The sequence below is a fragment of the Electrophorus electricus genome, chromosome 1 (genome assembly GCF_013358815.1).
Source record: "Electrophorus electricus isolate fEleEle1 chromosome 1, fEleEle1.pri, whole genome shotgun sequence".
NCBI classification, from domain to species: domain Eukaryota; kingdom Metazoa; phylum Chordata; class Actinopteri; order Gymnotiformes; family Gymnotidae; genus Electrophorus; species Electrophorus electricus.
In genome coordinates, this window is record NC_049535.1 from 27505082 (window position 1) to 27525812 (window position 20731).

At 41.3% G+C, this 20731-nt stretch overlaps 1 protein-coding gene across 2 annotated transcripts in view; it reads right to left on the reverse strand.

The window, feature by feature from the left end:
* Nucleotides 1-20731, reverse strand: part of fam171a2a (family with sequence similarity 171 member A2a) — a 31694-nt gene that overhangs the window by 7447 nt on the left and 3516 nt on the right. The window contains exons 2-5 of one of the 2 annotated variants that reach the window (XM_027003397.2): nucleotides 13717-13944; nucleotides 9589-9681; nucleotides 2782-2940; nucleotides 1928-2107 (exon numbers count right to left, since the gene is read on the reverse strand). In XM_027003397.2, the coding sequence (XP_026859198.2) occupies nucleotides 1928-2107; nucleotides 2782-2940; nucleotides 9589-9681; nucleotides 13717-13944 (660 nt within the window). Of the gene's footprint in view, nucleotides 1-1927; nucleotides 2108-2781; nucleotides 2941-9588; nucleotides 9682-13716; nucleotides 13945-20731 lie in introns of those variants that run through there. The other variant, XM_027003398.2, reaches the window with a different exon arrangement.

Consider the following 20731-nt stretch of genomic DNA (forward strand, 5'->3'; position numbering starts at 1 on the left):
TCACAAAGGAGGTTAGACGGTACCCTATGTCATGTCTAAATAAGGATATATGATGGGAAAGTTTTACTGGCAAAAGTAACCATACCTTCTTTAAGAAATTATCATTATCCAGGACTGTACAATACAGAAAAAAAAAAGTATTGCTGCATATCGCTACATATTCTAAATGTGATATTCATTACAATACATCAAGATAACATTGCCAAGCCCCTTGTGTGAATGATTAGAGATTTGCCTACATTACTTCACTAAAATAATTCACATTTTTTGCATCATGTGATCAATCTCAGATATGGCAAATGTGGGTTCTGTGGCTGCTTATGGTCAGGATACCACAAAGCATGAGAAAAGAAATGTGATTAGTCAGAAGGCACATTTATATAGTGTACTTTTCTGATATGCAAATACTGCAAAATTCAGTATGCTGATGATGATTGACAGACTGTGTTGTGCAGTCCTACCCGCTCCATTGACATGCCTGTAAGGTTGGTAAATGGCCACGGGAATCAGACGGGGGCTGAAAATCTTTTTGAGAGAACAAACCAAAATGCCACTTGGACAGCATCTCAAAATCTGTAACCCTGGCAACCATAAAAAACAGTGCAGGCTGTGCTCTCCTATTCAAGAATATCTTCATCTAAACGACTGGGATTAGGAGTCCTCCAACTAAGCTGCTTACTTGGAGATAATTGGAGATTTCGCTTTATAGCCAAGGGAGGCAAAATCTAAATATATCTTTCATGTTAAAGGGGACATCATAAAAAAGTGCAGAGGTTCACTCAGAATAAAAGGCTGAGAATGGAAGCATACCATTTACAGCCTTAGATAAACTGATAACTAAATCCACTGAGGTTAATAGGGCACTGGGATGCAACCACATGTACGACAAAGCTGTCATATGTTTTAAAGGCTTATATGTTTTAAATTTTTTATTTTTTTTAGTCCAACAGGGCTGGTTCTGCTTGTATTCAGGGAATTTAGCCATGGCTGCCAGGTGCCTAATCACTCCCTCTTTTGAGAAGAAACCGAGATGAGGCCAGCTGTAGTCAGAACTTCAGATTCTCTCTCCCTCTCCCTCTCCCTCTCTCTCTCTCTCTCTCTCTCTCCCTCTCCCTCTCCCACTCCCCCTCCCCCTCCCTTTTAAATTATAGTGAACTACAGCCTACAGCACTGATCCCACTACTATGTGCTGGGTGGGGGGGGGGGGGGGGGGGGAGACACACAACTCCAGGTAGGTGAATGCATTTCTAAGCCAGCATGTAACTGGTGACAGGAACTTTCCTTGGCACATCACTGACACAGTCCCCTTTCTTTAAACGAGAGCACAGCCCCGATGTGACAGCAAAACGTAGATACTATCTTCTATCTCTCCATCTCTGCCTCCCATGCCTACTACCTTACAGTGAGATGAGCAACCACCCTCTCAGAGCTGCTTCCCTGTCACCTGGTGCTGGAGGGAAGGAATAGATGGGGCCATGGTTATTCCCTTCCACCAGACTGGACCAGACATTGACCCAAGCTGTTTAGGTAGCATTAGCAATTGCATTGTGTATTTATCATCCAGGAATTAGATTAGGGTCCCTGAAGAGTAAAGACAAAATCTTAGACAGAAACTCTTAAGATGTTTTTAGAAATATTTGCATACAACAGCATAATGTGAATAAATACCAAAGGGATAACAGATCCACTTTAAGCAACAATTTTAGTGTCTGTATTTTTTTTTACAAACGGGGACATTTGTCAGTGCCTGTATAACATGCTTCTCAATAAAGGAGCAGATGGAAGTGAATTTTGTCAGAGCTTTGTCAGCCAAACAGCCTGCAAGGATAAATGTCACAATGATCCTGTGATCACTTGTTATCAAAGAAATAAGAACATTTGATATACTCCATTCTTATATGATATACTACAATCTTATACTCTTTACCTGATCTCTCTTCAAACTTCCAGATGGGCACGCTTGTGGCATCTTGGAGGGGTGAGTCTGAGGGAAGGGGCACAGATACGTGGATGGGATCTGTGACCTGGACCTGAGTGCCATTCGGACCGGTGAGGGTGGCGCACAGTGCAGTCACGGCAGTTAGCTCCACCCAGCTGCTGTTCGAGCCTGGGAGGAGACAGAAAGAGAGACAAAGACAGAGAGTTTAACCTCAGGGGCATATGGGCAAGAAGCTCTTCCAGCCAAAGTCCTGGTTCTTTAATCTGACAGATTATTCATCGTTGAGCACAGGCTCTTGCCCTGTGCCTCCTCCACCATTTCAACTAAACCCCAAAGAGAATCGATGGTGCATGTGTGTGGACAGACAAAAAAAAAAAAAAAAGCACAAACTATGACCCAGTGTTAATTTAGTAAAGAGATGACATTTAAGTCGTGAACGTCGTTGTGCTGGGTGAGACTGGGTACTACAGGAACATTGAGCTGACACTTGCAAGTGGGGGAGGGGACAGTGCACTCTGGGAATGCAAGTGATATGGAAGTGGACTGAGTAGTGTGCACAGTACATGACTGAAGGGTGGTCAGATTTGACAAGCCCTCTTCTCAAGAGCAGCAGAGAGTGCAGGCTTTGTGCCCATCCATATTCAAGAACACAGCTTCAGTTGCTGTAATTAAGAACAAAAATGAATTCAATGTAATCGCAGCGTCACTGTAAAAGACGGCAGAAGTCCATCACGTGGATGACACCATTCCGTCATTTTCAGTTAATTATAGGGCAACTCCATCTCCAGCCACCAAGTAGTTTACTGTAGCTTGACAGTGGTGCTGAATGCTGCAGTATTCACCTGTGGAGTTGTGCTCCAGGCCCAGAGGATAAGGAAAGCCCCCGAGCTCGTACTGGCTCCTAGTGGATGTGAGCATGGCGGAGAGAGAGATGTGAGAGGTGTTGAGTACCGGCCGGAGGGCCCTCCTCTGAATCTGCACCCATGGCTGATTCTTGGATCCTACAAGACAAGAACTTAACATTTATTATATTGAGAACTTAACATTTAACTTGCATGTTTACAAGTGTTAGTTGCATTGCAAAATATCACAAAATGGAGTATCATTAATGAGCAGTATTAAGGCTCTCATGAATACAAGTGGACGTTATAGTTCACCCCAAGACAAGATTTACAAAATGTGTCAAAATACAGAACTACAATGATGTTATCTTTAATGTTGCAAGGCAACATTTGTTTAAATGCAAAACCAACATACAGCCAGCAAAGTCAGCTGCAGTCACTGAAGAGTAAGTATGTTTGGAGTGTGTGTAATCCTGGTTCAGCTCAGTTTGGCTCAAAGAGGAAGAAAAAAGAGAAGTGAAGCCTAAAAATACTCTGTGCATGTGTGACTGCAGGCTGCCTGGTTGAATTAGAGCTGGGTTAGACCCACTGCTGATGGGTCCGACAGCTCCAGATCTGCTCTAGGTCCGCTGAGGCTCACTCTCTTGTCATTTGTATATCTATCCATCACACCCACCATGATCACTGACTTGGACAGCTCCAACAGCACGCGCGTACGCGTTCTACAGCTTCGTGCATGTCGCCACATCTGTCCTGCCTCTTTTCTTAAAATCTCTCATGATTCAGCACAGTCCTCTCATCCTTCCACTTCCCCTTTTACTGTACCATCATGATAACACCATTGTACCACACACCATAATCACTTCTTCATGCTGCCAGTGGATGCTTTCCCAGTCCAGCGGGGAGTGTGCATTTTTGTTTTTGTGCAGAATATCCTGACATCTCAGGAAATTAGAACACTGCTGCTCTTGGAGTCATTGAGGTGATTTAACATCACATTAAAAAGGCAGCGATATAGCAACAAACCAAGAGCTTTGAAAAGAATACATCAATGACATCCAGTGTTAATAGCCCAGATCATAAACATGTCCTTACAAACAGATATAATAGCTTAGAAAAGTGGCATCAGCACTAATTAGGCTACAAAACTACCCAGTAGTCTTACAACAGTAGTGATAGTGTCCAATAGCCCTAACATTATTTCGTAGCATTGACACTCTACACACTCAGAATTTCATCAACAAAGGGATAAACTGTTGGCCAGTCTCTCTTAGGTCAGGAAGGATTGTGTCGCTACTGGGCCAATGCTTTGCTACTAAAAAACTGTGATTGCATGGTAAAAGGACAGAGCATTCTATTTGGGGCTGGCGCTTTTCCAAACTGGCAAGCTTCCTGAAGAGCTTAGCCATTTTGCACAGGAGCAGAAAATCCACTTGACAGTGTGGAATGCTGGGACAGTCTATTAGAGATGGCATGGACACAGCTACTCAAGGATTGTCCATATGGGGATATACTGTATATTACTATGACATTGTACACATCTTATATCTTTGCTATTACTATTGTAATTATTGTTTTATAATTACTATTGTTCTTATTATTAGCATTATTATTATTGCAATTTTATTAGTGCTGCTGTTATTGTTAAATGTTGTGTGTGTGTGTATATATATATATACACATACATATATAAATATAAATATAAATATATATATATATATATATATATATATATATATATATATATATAAATAAATGTTTTATTGCCATTGTTATCACTGTTATTAATATATTGCTGTCATTATTAACACTGTTACTGCTATTGATATTTTAATGTATTATTATTGCTTTTATTGACATTTATTATTATTGACATTACTAATGTTATTTTTATTGTTGTCATTATTATCGTGATTAACTTTGTGTTTTCTGTTATTGCTATTATTGTTGTTGTTATTGTTGTTTTACTTAATCATATGCCATATCAGCCATAACATTAAATCTACCAAATATTGTGTAGGCTCTCCTGGTGCTGTTAAAGCAATTCTGACCCACTGAAGCATGGACTCTACAAGACCTCTGAAGGCATCCTGTACCATCTGGCACCACAACATTAGCAGCATATCCATCACCTTTCTATCACAGCTAGCTTTAGCTTTTTTGTGCTACTCTCTACTGTGTGGATTTGACTAGTCGGTCTAGCCTTTGTTCCCCATGTGCATTGGTAGGTACTAACGACTGCATACTGGAAATACCCCACAAGACTTGCCGTTGTGGAGATGCTCTGACCCAGTCGTCTTGCAAAAACAGTTTAGCTGTTGTGAGTGTTGCTCAGAGTGTTGCTCAGAGCTTTACACTTGCCCATTTACCTGCTTCCAAAATATCAACTTCAAGAACTGACTCATCACTTGCTGCCCAATATATCCCATCCTTTGACAGATGCCATTATAACAAGACAATGTTATTCACTTCACGTGTCAAACAATTACCAAAAAGAAAAATGGCATATATAAACAAAACTTTTGTGACTTGTATTATTGTGTTGCTAGCTGAAAATCTCAACTGAGGAAAAAATCCCTACAACAGAGTATGATTTGTTAGGAGTCTCCAATGTGTCAACCCTATCCCTGCACATTTCCTGCCATCAGCTGTGCTCCATTCTGTCTGGAGCCAGCCAAGAGGACGGCTGTGCTCAGCATCGTTGATGCAGAAAACAGGAAGCTCGCTGGGCCTTAAGGGTTTGCTCAGGGTCCAGATCTTGGGCCTCTTCCATTCTTGCCAAACAGAGCTCATCTGTATGTGAGATCAGGAGCTGTGCCAAGCTGAAGAGGCCCTGGCAACACCAAGTCTGACATCACAGGATATCAAACTTTGACTTAGAAATACAATGAACTGAATTTGAAACTAAAATAATGGGAGCAAATTCTATGTCTGGCAAAATGCTCCTTTGTATACAGTATCTTGACAAAGTAACCAGACAGTTGATTTATATAGAAAGAGGCATTTGGACAATCAATCAATATTGCAACCAAAAGAAACAATAAACTCTCCAAGACAATAATTTACATATGAGAAAGGGAGAATACCATTCTGACTGTGCCATTTGACAGTGCCATACCAATCTCCCAAATGTTAAATATCCTCTCAAAGCTGGTTTAAGGAGAATACAACTCCCTTGGGACTTGCAGAGAAACACTACTCACATTAATGACAGAATGCACTCTACTCAATTCAGCGAGCCAATTTATCATTTCCATTACAAAGATATTATTAGCATTTATGTATGTTCCAAAACAGGCCCTTAATGGTATAGATTGTTAGTCGAACTCAGCGACGACTGGGGACCTTGAAGCCATGCAGTCAGAGGTGATCCATGTGGTGTGGTGCTGCAGTGGGTGTTGACTCTTGTACGAGGAGATAGCTTCAGTTCAAAGGTGAGTGGAAGCATCCCATCTTTTATGAGAACTACAGCATAATGGATACATGGTTTTGCCCCATTAAATTAAGCGCAAGTCCCAAGATGCTGCAAAATTTAAATTGGTGGTTGCATAACAATTAGTCACTATACCACAGAATTATTTTATTAAGAAAAGGAATCTTTGTCCTTTGCCAGTGATGTCCAGTCTCTATGATTTCAGCGTATACACCCCCCACTTTATATACATTTTTAAATAAAAAAAACCCAAACTGCTCCTCGTTCACTGACTTCTTTTTTAAAGATAGTTTTGGGGCACCAAGCTTGTTAAACAGTATTTTTTAAAACTTCTGCTGACCTTAATAAAACACTTCACTGCAAATCTTTTCAAGTGCTGTTTCATAATATTGTTTCTCATTAGATACCACCATGTGCTATTTCCCCCCCAAACACATCTGACCTCATTTGAGACATGAAGTGAAGTCTGTTGTGCTGCTTTCTGTTCACCATTGCCAAGTTGCACTCTTTGTATGAGCCACTTTGGGCACACCGCCAAAACTTTACAAATTAGAAAGCCACTGAGGTGATTTTGGGCAGCCGTGTAGCCAGAGTTGTGAATATGAATTATAGCTATTATAGCTCCTTATCTATTTGCATTGTGTATGTGTCGGTGCTTGGCAGCTGTCCAACCTAGCATCTCTCTGGGGATCTGAATGCTGGACATACACTTTTACTGCTCTTTGGTTTGATTTCAAAAACCACTTTCTAGCTATTGGTCCCATGGGATTAATCCCTTATCCCTTAGTAACCTCACAGTTTCTAAGTGCTATCAAAGTTCCCCAATGCCTGTGTGCCAATCAAAAACTCTGGCATGGTGTCTGAGTCACTGTGTGAAGGCACTGCCTGTTCTTTTCGGTTGCTATGGGTCTGCATTGGAACATGGACAGGAGCCAGGACCTTGGCCTTGGACACAGAACTGAGAGCATGGGCACAGCTAGTCACAGCCTGTGAGGCTGGAAAAATGGTTGATAATATATATTGCAAATACTAGATGTATTTTTATTGTAAAATGAGCAGTCAGAGTAAAAACCCCAAGCCCCATCCTAGTACATAATGTGCATAATATTCAATAATGACTCTATAAGCAGTAGAACTGCCATATTCCCATTATTTCAGTAGGATGTTTTCAGATGGGCAATTATGAACTAGTTGCCCATGCAACAGTCATGTACATGAAAGTACAAAGTCTCAAGGTAAGCTATAGCTGCTATCTCTACATTTGCATTCTGTCCTTTTTGATATTTAATCATATTTTTGTTTGGGATACCAAATCTGCTGGCAAAGCCTGATGTTGACCCAGCCGACTAACACACTGGTGGGTCATATGAGAACTGGAGCAGGGCCAACATGGGATAGAATTCAACATGCATGTGATGGTGGGAATACAAGGCACGCCCCCGTTAATGGAATGCAGTTAAAATAGATATGTCACTCTTGTGATGACATGTCTAATGAAAAGGACAGACCCAAAACATGTTAAGTACAAAAGCTGAAGACATTTTCACATGCTGAAAGACACCATACACCCCCATGCAGGAGATGCACTGCATTTTAACAGCCCTCGGTCTGGCCTTTCTCTTTATAAACATGTGCCCTACTACTGCTGCCAAAGTTGCCATGGAAATGGATTTCAATGCGAGATAATACCACATATTCAAATAGGATCTAATCTCTCTCCATCTACTCCAAACCCTCATTCAGCAACCATGTAAGAGCCCTTTGCTAGCATATGTATTCACACAGCCTGTCATACTTTTTATAGTTTATCTATAGCTTCATTCATACAGTTCAATCTATCATGTTACATGGACTTTTCTATGCTGATTGATAAAATGTTACATCAGACAGCAAAAATACCTGCCTATTGCATCTTTATATTAAAAAAAGAAAATATTAAGAAATCATCAACATGAAATTATTGGCACTAAAGTTAGTCCACAACTATTAAAATTAAAATGATAAAATGCCTTCCTGTTTTACAAGCAGAAAACATTCCTTAAATGAGGGGGTGACAGTGAAGCTGTTATGGCCTGAGAGGTCCTCTGCCCAGAGCAGCAGAGAGCAAGCAGCAGGCATCTTGTCAATAAAGAGGGTACAGTGGTCTCTTTTAAATGAGACCAACTATAATCAATAAACAGCAATCAGTGTAGTCAGGCAAGCAACCCCAATTACTCAGGGCTGCTGCAGCAACTCAGATATTCAGTGGCTCAGCTGCAGCAGGCCCAGAGCTCTGCTAGCTGCTCTGTGATGGCCCAGAGCTCCAGAAGGAGCTTTGCAAAGTGCTCAGAGTTGCAAAAAGCATCGCTGCAGGTTTTAATGTGCCAGGTGCAGTCCCCTGAAGCTCCTGCAGTTCTCATTAAGATCAGAGAAAAAGATCCGTGTCAGGAAGCAGATGGACAGAGACAGTGGGTTGGGGGATATATATATATATATATATATATATGAGATAAAGAAATGTTTTGGAGTTTTCCTTGCAAAGAGATTACACTGATTTCACCTTCTTTGCCAACCCCTTCACTGGAGCAATGAAGATGAGAACCTGAACCTGATGAAATAGCATGTGCCGTCCCCAACTCAAAGCCCTGCAGTTCTAAATAATTCACAAACAGCATACAGACTTACCAAAAATCTTCAATAATCATTAAGGTCAACTATACGCTGGCATGTACATACAGTTTAAACATACTGGAAGGGTTTTCTCTGTTCTAGTTCTCCTTTCCTATTGGATCATATCTCTATGCTTGAGAGTCATTACTGAGCTCCATCATAATAAGCCAATTTAGCAAACCCAAGCACTATTGTTCACACCTCGATAACTCCCAGCAGCAAACCACTGGCTACCTGTGGGCCAAGAACATGAAAGCCACACACACACGCATACACATAAATAAAACGTGTTTATATATATATATATAAATAAAAATCCATATATAAAAACACACACGTTTTATTTATATACGTGTGTGTGTGTGTGTGTGTGTGTGTGTGTGTGTGTGTGTGTGTGTGTGTGTGTGTGTGTGTGTGTGTGTGTGTGTGCCACATCAGCACCTTTCAATTGCAAGTGCAACAGATATAAATTCTGGAGACTGTACTGCTAGTTATGCAATCCCCATCACTTGGTTTCAGAGTCCAGTCTGGAACAGAAACATCCAGTGCTGGCAGCTGCCATCTCCAGCACAGAGCCTCTAGGTAACCGCACGCATCAGTCCAAACGTCTAGCAGTGGTACCTAACTGAGCACCATGTGTAATGCAATGAGGAGAAAGTGACTGATGCAGTGGTTGGAGCAGTGGGCCAGTGGTTTAAGCTCCTTGAGCAGAGAGTAGCACTCACCCGGAGAGCCCAGCAGGAGCTGCACAACATCGTCATACAGTAGCAGAGTGGCTGGTCTCTGTGGGAGCAGATACAGACTTACCGACGCATACACTGGCAGAGAAAGAGAGAAAAAGAGAGGGAGAGAGCAAGCGAGCGAGCGAGAGAGAGAGAAAGAGAGAGAGAGAGATCCATAAAATTAGTCACATGTTAATAGTATTAGTCACAAATTACAAATTCAGTGTATTGTAGTGTCAGACTAATCTGCAGAAATATTTCATATTTCAGAAATTGTCAATAAATTGTCAACTACAAGAGGACAGGAGCAAAAATAAATAAATAAATAAATAAAGAAATTTCCGTACTCTTATTATGCTGTTCCAGCATAAGATATAACTCTGTGACTCAAGATTTTGGATCAGCCTCACCCAGAGCATTTCACTACCCCTTCGTGCATTTTTTTTTTTAATAACAGGTGTTTTCCAAAATGTATTCATTTAATAAACATCATGTTTTTATTATTTCTTAAAACAGACAGCTGATCAAAGACCTTTTTGTTTTACATTTAATTCTGTGGTTTTGCTGCATGCCGGCATGTGTGAGAAATATGAGCAAATGAGTCACCACAAAGCAGTGAGAAATGAACTGATGTTATATTGGAAACTGAGCTTCAGTTTCAAAGAGCTTTTGGCAATACACTGACATGCAAAAAAACCCCAAAAAACAAAAACCACACACACACACACACACACACACACACACACACAGACTACAGGGAAGCTTGTAATATTATCTGGTGTAGGGCATGTCTGAAAAACTAGTGCACTTGTGAGTGCCCCCTTGGACTCTCTGCTCAAGGAAGTAAGGAAATCGCTCTTCTAGTTCACTGACTAACCTGCTCCCTCACACAGTCACATCATACTGTATAATCTACTGCCTGTTGAGTGGTGAAACTGGCTGGCAGTCAAACAGCGTTGATTCCTTTGGCTCTCTACAGGCCATTACAAGTGGGCTGGCAGAGCCCCAAGAACCCTGGGCATGCTGGGAGCAGTAAACATCAATACCTAGCTTCCACGGGTGTTCCAACCCTCGTAGAAATGCCATTGGCCAAACCAAGCAGGCATTCTACCCTTACTCAGACTTAACATATACATATACATCTCTCAGCCTGATCATATACTTATACCCAGACAGTTTCAGGTTTGTATGTCAGTATTGAATCGCTAGTCAGCTATTATTTGTTTTTATCTTGATAAAGCAAATGACCACATATAAACATGCAGCCACATATAAACATGACCTAAACATGGTCATTGTAAAGAGTGATTATACTGATTAGAGATCATGCTGATCACATTTGTTCATGTGAACTAATGGAGGATGATTTCCAAGACCTGTAATGAAATTTTCAGAATTACTCACCACCCACATTAAAATTACTACATCTGAGAAGCTGAACATGGGCTACTTAAGCATACAAATGCACATGAATACGCATAAGCATATATTTGCACATGTGTGCAAACACACGTATAGGCAGGCACACCCTGAAACAAAAAGCACCAATGCCCAGGACAGGAGGCAGCCTGCTCTCTTCAATATTGTACTGAGTAGGTACAAGAAAAAAAGAAAAAAGGCAGACATATAAACACATGTACTTCCTCAGAGAATACAACAAAACAGGCTATACAGATGGAGAGAGTTCAGCCTGGAACAACAAAAATGTGTGGAGAGAAAGTGATGTGAGATGTCAGGACTGATGTTCAAGAGAAATCAGCACACAGAACAGAAAAGGGAGTGTTTCAGGAAAGAAAATACTTGGTGGGATAGAATCCTCTGTATATGCCTTTATGGACACCAGAGTGGAAGGCAAGTAAAAATGAATCCAAATGAAAATGAAGTGAAGAATGAAAATGAGTCCATTTAGCAAAGGAGATCTAGCTAAAGAAGAAAGAGCTGCTATGGTTCAAACATGTCTAAAAGGAATCTCTTAGGGCACATCTCAGCTCTCTGTCACTGCACCTTGCTCTTTCTCTCTTAGATGACTCACTCCCTGACTCTGTGTGACTCACTGAGGTTTCCAGGGCTGTGGAAGAACAGCCAAGTCTCCAAGACACTGCTCTTCTGTCCTCCACTTCAGTCAAGAAGGAGAGGCAGACTGCGGCGGGGTAGGATGTAGGATCCATGCATTTCCTTCAGCAAAGGTTGGGCATCAAACAGCGACTCACTGGCCCCTTTCTGTACACTCCCATTTCTGCTTCTTTGAATACCTCTTGCCATGTTGTTGCTGAAAGCTCTTGTCCGTCCACCCCCCCCCCACACCCACACACACACACACATCCCCCCCCCCACACACACACACCTTTCCACCAACACTATTACCAAACTCACTGTCAGTCCTACACGGTCCTTTTTTGGATTGTAGAGAACACACTGCAATAGGCTGACTGAGTGGTGCTGACGCTATGAAGTCTTTGACATGTGGGACACAGATGAATAAGGTGACCAATGAGGAGAATCCACATCGTAGCTGAGGTTACCATGGGTATAACTGTAAACAGGCAACAGAGCACACTCCAACAGCAATAGAAAAAAAATGGTGAGCTCTGTCAAGAAAAGTGTTTCTGGGGGAAAACGTGCTTCTGCAGTCTTCAGCTGTATAGAATCTCCTACCCTAACTGACTCCACTCAGTGTGAAACTAAGAACCCAGGCATCCACCTTCAAATCAAATGACTATCCAACAAAGCATCTAGTACTCTGCAAACTACCTCTAAAACCTCTAAAGATAGAGGTTGACAGTATGACTGGAGTAAAGAATGCAGCAAACAACACAGCTTCATCTGAAGCTGGAATGACGTCTGGACACTGACTTCAGAGTCACTGCTTCCAGAACAAGTTTCATGAACTGATATATAATTTAATATATAATATAATCTACTCATACACATCAAGATATGACAACACAAGTAGCACAAACATTTCCACATTACTGCATGTCAATGCTGAGGGACTCCCTGAGTATGGCATGGAAATCTCTTCTCATGCAGTAGTGTATGGTGAGTGTGTCCATGTATGGTGAGCGTGTCCATGTGATGGCCCTCTCTCCTAATTTGGGGAGGCTGGAGTGGGGATTAGTTTGGTATGTGTGTAATGCCCCAAAAGTGGAGTGAACTCATACTAGAGATGCTTATGCACAGCACCCCATTGGCCCAAAGTCTTTCAGGGTGGGCTGCCTGTTCTAAAACTAGAGTCAGCATAACTAAGTGGTCTCCAGCTGTTGGCACTGACAGTTTCAAGCTGTGCTTGATTTTAGCTGCTTAAGAGGCACAGGGTGTGAAGGCAAAGTGGGCATAGTCAGACAGGGAGAGAAGCAGTAGGGAGGGGAGCTGAAGGAAGAGATCTGACAGAGCTGACAACTGGATGCATCAGCAATGAGTCAGTGAAGGAAAGGCATACGGGAAGAACCAGCCAGCCAAGCACTTCAGGCCTAGCAAACATTTTAATGACCTCTTCAGAAGCCTGAAGTTCTTTGTGCCTCATACCCTTTGATTTCTCTTCAGAACCTCAAACCTGGCACAAGTTTGCATAATTACTACTGTAAAAAAAGTATGAAAACATGATTGAATGAAAAGGTAAGTTTGCCAGGTTGTCAAGAAATGAAAAAACACAAAAGAGAGGTTACACCAGCAAAAGTCAAAAGGCCAGTCTCACAGGCCTAGACTATCCAATGTCTAGTAGGAGCACTGTTTAACATTTCGGTTTAATGTTTGCATGCAAAGCATAGATTCAATAAACTTGATTTGATTATATACATTATATACTTCTCAAATTCTAGATGGTGAAAGGGTATTTCAAATACATGCAGCAGACTGGTTTAATGAACAGTAAAGCTAATATCCATGCTGTTTATAGTAATGAAATGGCTAATATGAGGAGAGATGATTCTTGGGCATCAGTGGTATAATGGTATAGTAGAGTGTATAGTAAAGGGGAGCTAAAATCCTAACAATCCTGAGATACATTTTTCTCAGAGTGTCAGTTATTCTGTGAAATACACAAATGCAATGGATAGTTAAAATCATGACCAAAAATGTAAAGTGATTTTCAATGTTGTAGAAATGTTCTTGGGAATAAGAATTATTACTTACAAGGGATGCGACCGGCGTGCCAGGGGGCAGAGTTAGTAACAAATCCATATTTGGATGCTGCAACAATGACCCAGGACCCTGGGCGGTACAAAAAGGTAACCCTGATGATGCCATCCTCTCCGGCCAGGCCAGATGCCAAGGTAGACTGGTTTCCATACACCTGAACTGCAGCTTCTTTTAGAGGTGAAAGGTCACTGTTGTCAAAGACCTGGACTTTAATCAGCACTTCTGCAGGAACAAAGATAAAACCCATTAAGAAAATGCACACAGAATATATAACTTTGCATAGCATGGCATACTATGTAATATATGTTAGCCTAGTGCAGAGGTATTCAAATCATAATCATCAAGGTCCCTGACCTAGGAGTCAGGTGCGACAACAAAGTGGCCAACCAGTTAAATAAATCGAACAACTACAAGGGACTACGAAATCCAGGACTAGATTTGAGGTCTAGATTTGACTAGCACTAGCCTAGAGTCTTAAAATGTTAACAAGCAGTACAATTTTTATTGATTCTGAATACTTCTGTCTCACTTTACAAGCCAGACCAACAATATGTGCCCCGTATATCCCTCATCTACTGCTGGTGAACACGAGAAAATTTCTATAGTTATGTGAGGGTAAAACAAGTGACATGATTATAACAACAAGGACTAGGCCAACTTCTGCAGCATGTCACTGGCACTTTTCTTGACAGTTATGCTAAACACATGCTGGCCCACATAGAGCAGATAGCAGAGAAAGGCAATGCTGTGTTTAGACATCTGTGCCCTGCTGAACTGGCCAATTCACAATCTGTGTTGTTTACAGATTCGGGAGGGGGGATGGGGCGGTGTCACCATGGAGAGCAGCTGAACTGTGCCCTACAACATTCTTACAGCATCCTAGGATTTCTGCACCAGATTCAACTGACAGTGCACGCCCACAGCTGAAGCATGTGGCCTTGCACCAGATTCTTCTGCGCTTGGTGTCCAGACTGATGATGATCACTCGTTTCATCTCACCAGAATCTACCAGACGCAGCATGAACGATGCAAATAGAGCATGGAAACGCTTATTTCACATCTTTGTCACATTCGTTTCTTGACTAAATTCATCTTACTTGAACTCTCAGTGTGAAAAACTGAAGATTAATTCCACAATGTGACTGCAGAGAAAACCATAGCAAGGATTTTGAATGCCTGTTAAATGTCATTGCTAAAATTTGGCTTCAAACTCCACAGTCCCCACCCACAGAGTGCATACAGCAAACCTAAGAGTGCTAAAGCAGATCCATTCATGCCATCATCGATTTATCCTCTTCACTCTAGCATGTGCCTGTGGCCTTCAGAAACTCTTGTTTTGATTCTTAATGGGTCAATTGATGCAGGTTGCTATGGATACAAGAAGGCGTCAGCAGGCGAGTTGTGGGAAAATGGGGGCCTACAATTCCTGAACACAAGTTTACATCCTCTTTGATTTAATCTTTATGCTCCTTGTACATAGTTAAACATGGGCAATAAATATTTTTGTAGATGAAAAAAAAATACGTTAGTTCAGTTTTATACTTTTTCATATACTGCTATGAAAGCAGTTACAGAAAATGTTTAGCCAAGGTTAATGTCAATAAAGGACATTTTACCATCTATTACATAGGCGGATACACATACTTTTTAAATCAGTTACCTTTTTTAAAAAAGTTTTAACCATTGAAGAAAAAACATTTAACCATTTATTTTAACCATTGAAGCAAAACCATTCCTCACCACAGTAAACACTAGTGCTTGCGAAGAACGCTGGGTGAGTCTCATTCACACAAGGCCCAGTTTCTGTACAGTTTGTTGCTGAGGCGATATGCTAATACATGTCAGTTGAATATAATTTCTACACAGTCTATGACTGAGAAAATATGGTAATACTTAAAGTGAATTTGTAACTTTGTGTAATTTTGAATGACCAGTTATTGCTCTTGACTCATATTTCAAACCTGACCGAGGCATGTTTCTTCTCTGCAACTTGGGAGGCCTTTCTCTCTTAGGAGGCTATCCAGTTGCTTGACTAGTCTCTGGTCATCTCAAGATTTAATCACTGCAACTCACTGCTTGCTGATCTTCCTCTACAGACCATCAGGCCCCTATAATTGATCCAGAATACAGCAACATGGCTTGTCTTCAATCGGCCAAAGTTCACCCATATTACTTCACTGCTGTTTTCGTTTCACTGGCTTCCACTAGTTGCTCATATCAGATTTACAATGCTGATGTTTGCATACAAAGCCAAGAATGGACCAGTCTCTCCCTAGATGAGGCAAGCCCAACCTGTGCCCCTAGAATTCCTATTTTATGGCTTGATCTGAAACATCGGCCTTCAAGTCTCATGGAAGACAAACATGAAAACACTTCTCTGTCCTCGCTCCCAGATGGTAGAATAAATTTACATTGGTTCTCCAAACAGCAGAGTTCCTCACACACTGAAGATGCATAGTATTTAAATGACCACTAATCTAGCAATTTTTGAAATATCTCAATGACTTGAAATATCCTGAATTGTACTACTAGGTATCAGCAATTATTGGTGCTTGATATTACACTTACATTATGCTCATTTTGTAATTCTTTCTTTCTAGGTATCAGCATTGACTCCTGTAACTAGCAGTGTTTTGTTTAAATGGTATTTTGGACTATTTGTACTGGCTAGGATGCATTGTCTGAATAAATGACAAAACACTTTTGTAAGTCGCTCTGGATAAGAGCATCTGTTAAAAGCTGTAAATGTAAAAATATAAATGTGAATGTTGATACATGTGGACCATGTAAACCTAGGGACATTTTTTTAGACCTTTCATTGATAAAAAACCTTTCATGCATTTTAACCATGTAGACATAGATGACATGCTTGCTTTGTTTATTATTCAGCTAAGCCTGAAGCCTTCCAGAGTGTCCAAGGGGCTAACCATGTCAGCTTTTTAAACAATGCTCATTTTAACACTGCTCACAGTCAGCATTTCCTGGACACGATTCCACTTCCAGTCCATTGTTCAAGCTGGGATGCGTGGCTTAGCTGAACGCACCACCCACAGGATGTAGCACTGGTGAGGGCCTTCCTTTACTTCCCTACGCCAGTTGGAGAACAGCAGCAGCAAATCCAGCTACAGCCTCCCTATGTCAATAAACAATCTATTAAAACAAAACAGGGATTATTTAAAGGGCTGTGTTAGTGGGACAAAAGTCGTTCTGTCATAATCCTGTTCTGTAAATGGTCCACCTGAGCATCTGGCTGGCATCTACCGGCAATGCCAGACCTCCGAAAATACATCCCTTAAGAGTCAGGACATTCCTTTATGCAAATGTTTTATGAAATTCAAATGGAAAAATCTACTTTAAAAGACACATCTCATAGGGACGGGCAAGTGGCAAATGGCTGACCTGCCCTGCACTGAAGGGCCCTGTCAACTGCCAACATGTCCAACAGATCTCCCACAGATGCTTGTGGTGCCAATAATCAAGCAAAAGGTGGTCTTGTTTCTTTAGACAGCAGGACATGTGTATTCAGCCATACAAAGATGACAGTCCATAAAGAGGCTGGTGTGACCTTGCCCTGCTGCCACACACAGACCGGAAGGCACTGCATGCATTAACCCACGGTCAGTACTCAGGACACCAAGTTCTATTACTAATATCTCAGAAGGCTTTGATATGTAAAGTAGCCCTCTAACAATCCAGTCAAATCTCAAAGTTTCTGGCTGAGTGCTGTGTGGGTGTTTTAATGAATTACCGCATTCATATAAATAGTTTTGTTCTAAATAATTCAGGTCATTCTTGAACCTACTACATCCAGGCTTCGCCAACATGATATATTGCAGGGCACGTTATAAATATAGTATGTAACATTCTAACAAACAGATTATTTTGTCAGTATTGTGCATTCTTCCTCTTCATGTAGCCTTCTCAGTCTCCTCTCCTCATCACTCCAGGCAAACTCCCACATTCTTCTCGAGGGCCTGTAGCTACAGCCCCGAGTCTGATAGAGCGTGCGGCAGATAAATCACCCCGAATCACCTCCAGCTGCCTCCCCTGTGCTCCAGCTGGAAGCCATCAGCAGGATATTCCCCAGCCCAGCACTATTCACCAGCCTGGTTTCCACTTAGCAGGACAAGACTGAGGTGATGTAGTTTACAGCTCCATTTCTGCATGGTGGGCAAAAACACAGCATCACCACTCAGTTGGAATCAGGGAGCATGTTTTACAAGCATGTCAGGGATTTTCCGAATAGTCACGACGGCAATGCTGGGATAATTGCTGCAGTGTATGAAATTCTGCCGCAGTGTAGGAAACCTCCCTGTAAAATCACCGATCAGTTTGGCTTTACTCAACTCCACTGTGAAATTACACAAGAACTCTACAAAGAAATCAGGATAGCTAAAACAAAAATGAACCAAACGCATCCAGGGGACACAACTAGACAATATGGAGACATGCACACACAGACACAAAAAACCTTATATCAAAGTAATCTGACAAAAAGTCATCATGTTAAGAGACAGCACTAAACTTTGCACTTCTTTATTTGCAGAATTTCTTTGTTTTGAACTTAGGATAGTATGCAAGAAAAGCATGTTCAGGAATTAGAGATTACTGATGATCATGGAACTTCAAGGAGGAAATAGTGTTGAAAATACATCCTGCCAGGAGACATTGAAGAGTGGGCCTAAAAGTCCAGCCTATGGTTTCAGGAAACTCAAAATGGCAGCAAATAGAGTACACTCCAGTGGTTGGCATTTACCACTTTGCTCATATACTAAGCTCTATGAGCGTCTATTAATATCTTTAATAAGCTGTTACATATATTTCAATATGTTTACTTGAGGGAAAAAAAAAAAAAAAAAAAAAGACAATGCATGTAGAAACTTCAGGTGTTAAAAGCAAAATGGTCTAAGCTGGGGCTGCTTATAAGGGAGACTGATGGGAAATGACCACCTATGTATCCATGCAAACTCATGAGGTGGCTCCAAACTGGTCTTCAGATGACTTGCATGTTATATAATAGCCATCCACCAAAACCTGCATTGTAGGCTTACTGGCTCCATTTTTAGCTCTTGCAATGTTCTTACACTGCAAAAAAAAAAAAAAAAATCCTGCTAAACTAGGTTTTGTATGTTTTTTAGTTTTAGTTTCAATTTATCATACAGGAAACACATCAGAAACTTACATTAACTATTCATTCAGGACGTGCCGATTAGGGTTTGGTAAGTGGAAAGATGTCTGTGCCTCATAAAACAATTTACATTTCCTCTGGGAGAAAAGAGTGCAGCAGTGACCTGACTCAACTCTGACAGGCCAGATAGTGTGCAAGGACTCCTGGACCATCTGCACCATTCACCAACAGAACATTTAAATTATTTATTTACATTTTTAAGGCATTTATCTGATGCTTTCATCCAAAGCAACTTACAATTATGACTGAGCAAAACTTGGGCAATTGAGGGTTAGGGGTCTTGCACAGAGCCCAGCAGTGGCAACTTGGCAGTGGCAGGGTTTGAACCAGCAACCTTCTAATTACAAGTCAAGTACCTTAACCACTGAGGTACCACTGCCTGAAGCCACATTGAAGGGCACCACTACATTGAAGACATGAGGGCATTATGACCAAAACCATAGCACACTAAGGATGAAGCCTGTGCCCAACTACTCACCGCAAACATTTTAAACTTTAAATATAATTTTACAGTTAGAATCATGACTTGTAAGATTATTTAATCAGAATGATCAATGAAGGCACAAATCTAATTTGACCAATTTTAAATGAAAACAAAAAAGAATGACAAAATGAAAGACATGCTGAGGGCAGTGTTTACACTACAGCTTTGTGTTATGAGCAGAGATTGGACTGTGCTCTGTAATGTGTAACAAAGCTATTCATCCAAAGACCACTTGCATTCAATCCTTTTCACAAACTTTAAATAATTGCAAATTCTGAAGATTCATCCATGAATCTATAACTGAGTTAGCTACCTTCTAAATCAGGCATTCTCACAGGGCACTGCATGTGATGCTCCTATGTTTATGTAAAAGAACACACAGTCACAAGTAATCTAAGCCAGAGAAACATGGAAATATCCCCAGCAAAACTGCAATTGCTTTGGCATTTAGCCGCATCGTGTATGACTGCTTTGACATGTACACAATCCATTAGAAATCAAAGTAGTTCACAGCTGTGGCACCCTTTTACAATCAGGAAGTGCGTAACCACATTCATCTTATTCTCTGCCTCATATTTCAAACATTCATGCCAGTTCATTCATAAAAACACCACCACCAACTGTCATTTAATAGCATCCTTAATAGCATTCAGAGTGATCCAGGCAGTCAGTCAGAGGACAGTATACATTCTAACATCATGAGGTTAGATTGCCCAACAGTCAGTCAGACTGTGTCCTGCCCCTCTACTCCTCCGTGATGCCCTGGGCTAATAGTGTCCTGCCTCTCTGCTCCTCCATGACGCCCTCGGCTAGCAGTGGGGAGATTCCTTGAATTGGTGAGTGGGCCTGGGCTCGTGGCCAGATGCACATTCCCTAAAGCTGAACCCACCCGAGCTGTGCCCAAAGCCCTGGCCTATCACACAGGGACTCCCCTGCAACTCTTGTGCTCACACCACAGACTTCCAGTGCTCCAGAACAAACATGAGCCCTGGCTGTTTGTTGTAGAAAGCTTGCACAAAAAAAAACGCCATCAGGAACCAGTGAATCGGTCTTAATGGGACTGAGGCTGTTCAGAAATTGGCCAGTGATCAAAGACAAAAGCAGACCAAAGCAATGGTTGAATCTGTTGGCTAGGCTTTGGATTAGGATAGAAGAGCCCCTATATTCAGGACTAGCAAGCACAGAACACTTTCTTATATCCCTCACCTGGAGCTGCCCAACAACTGAGCTCAGGAAAAAAAATTCTCCTATTCAATCATTCTGCTTAATTATTCATTTGTAGGAATGCCTACAAACTTATCTGCATTAGACATAATTCTAAACACTGTTGATTTCAT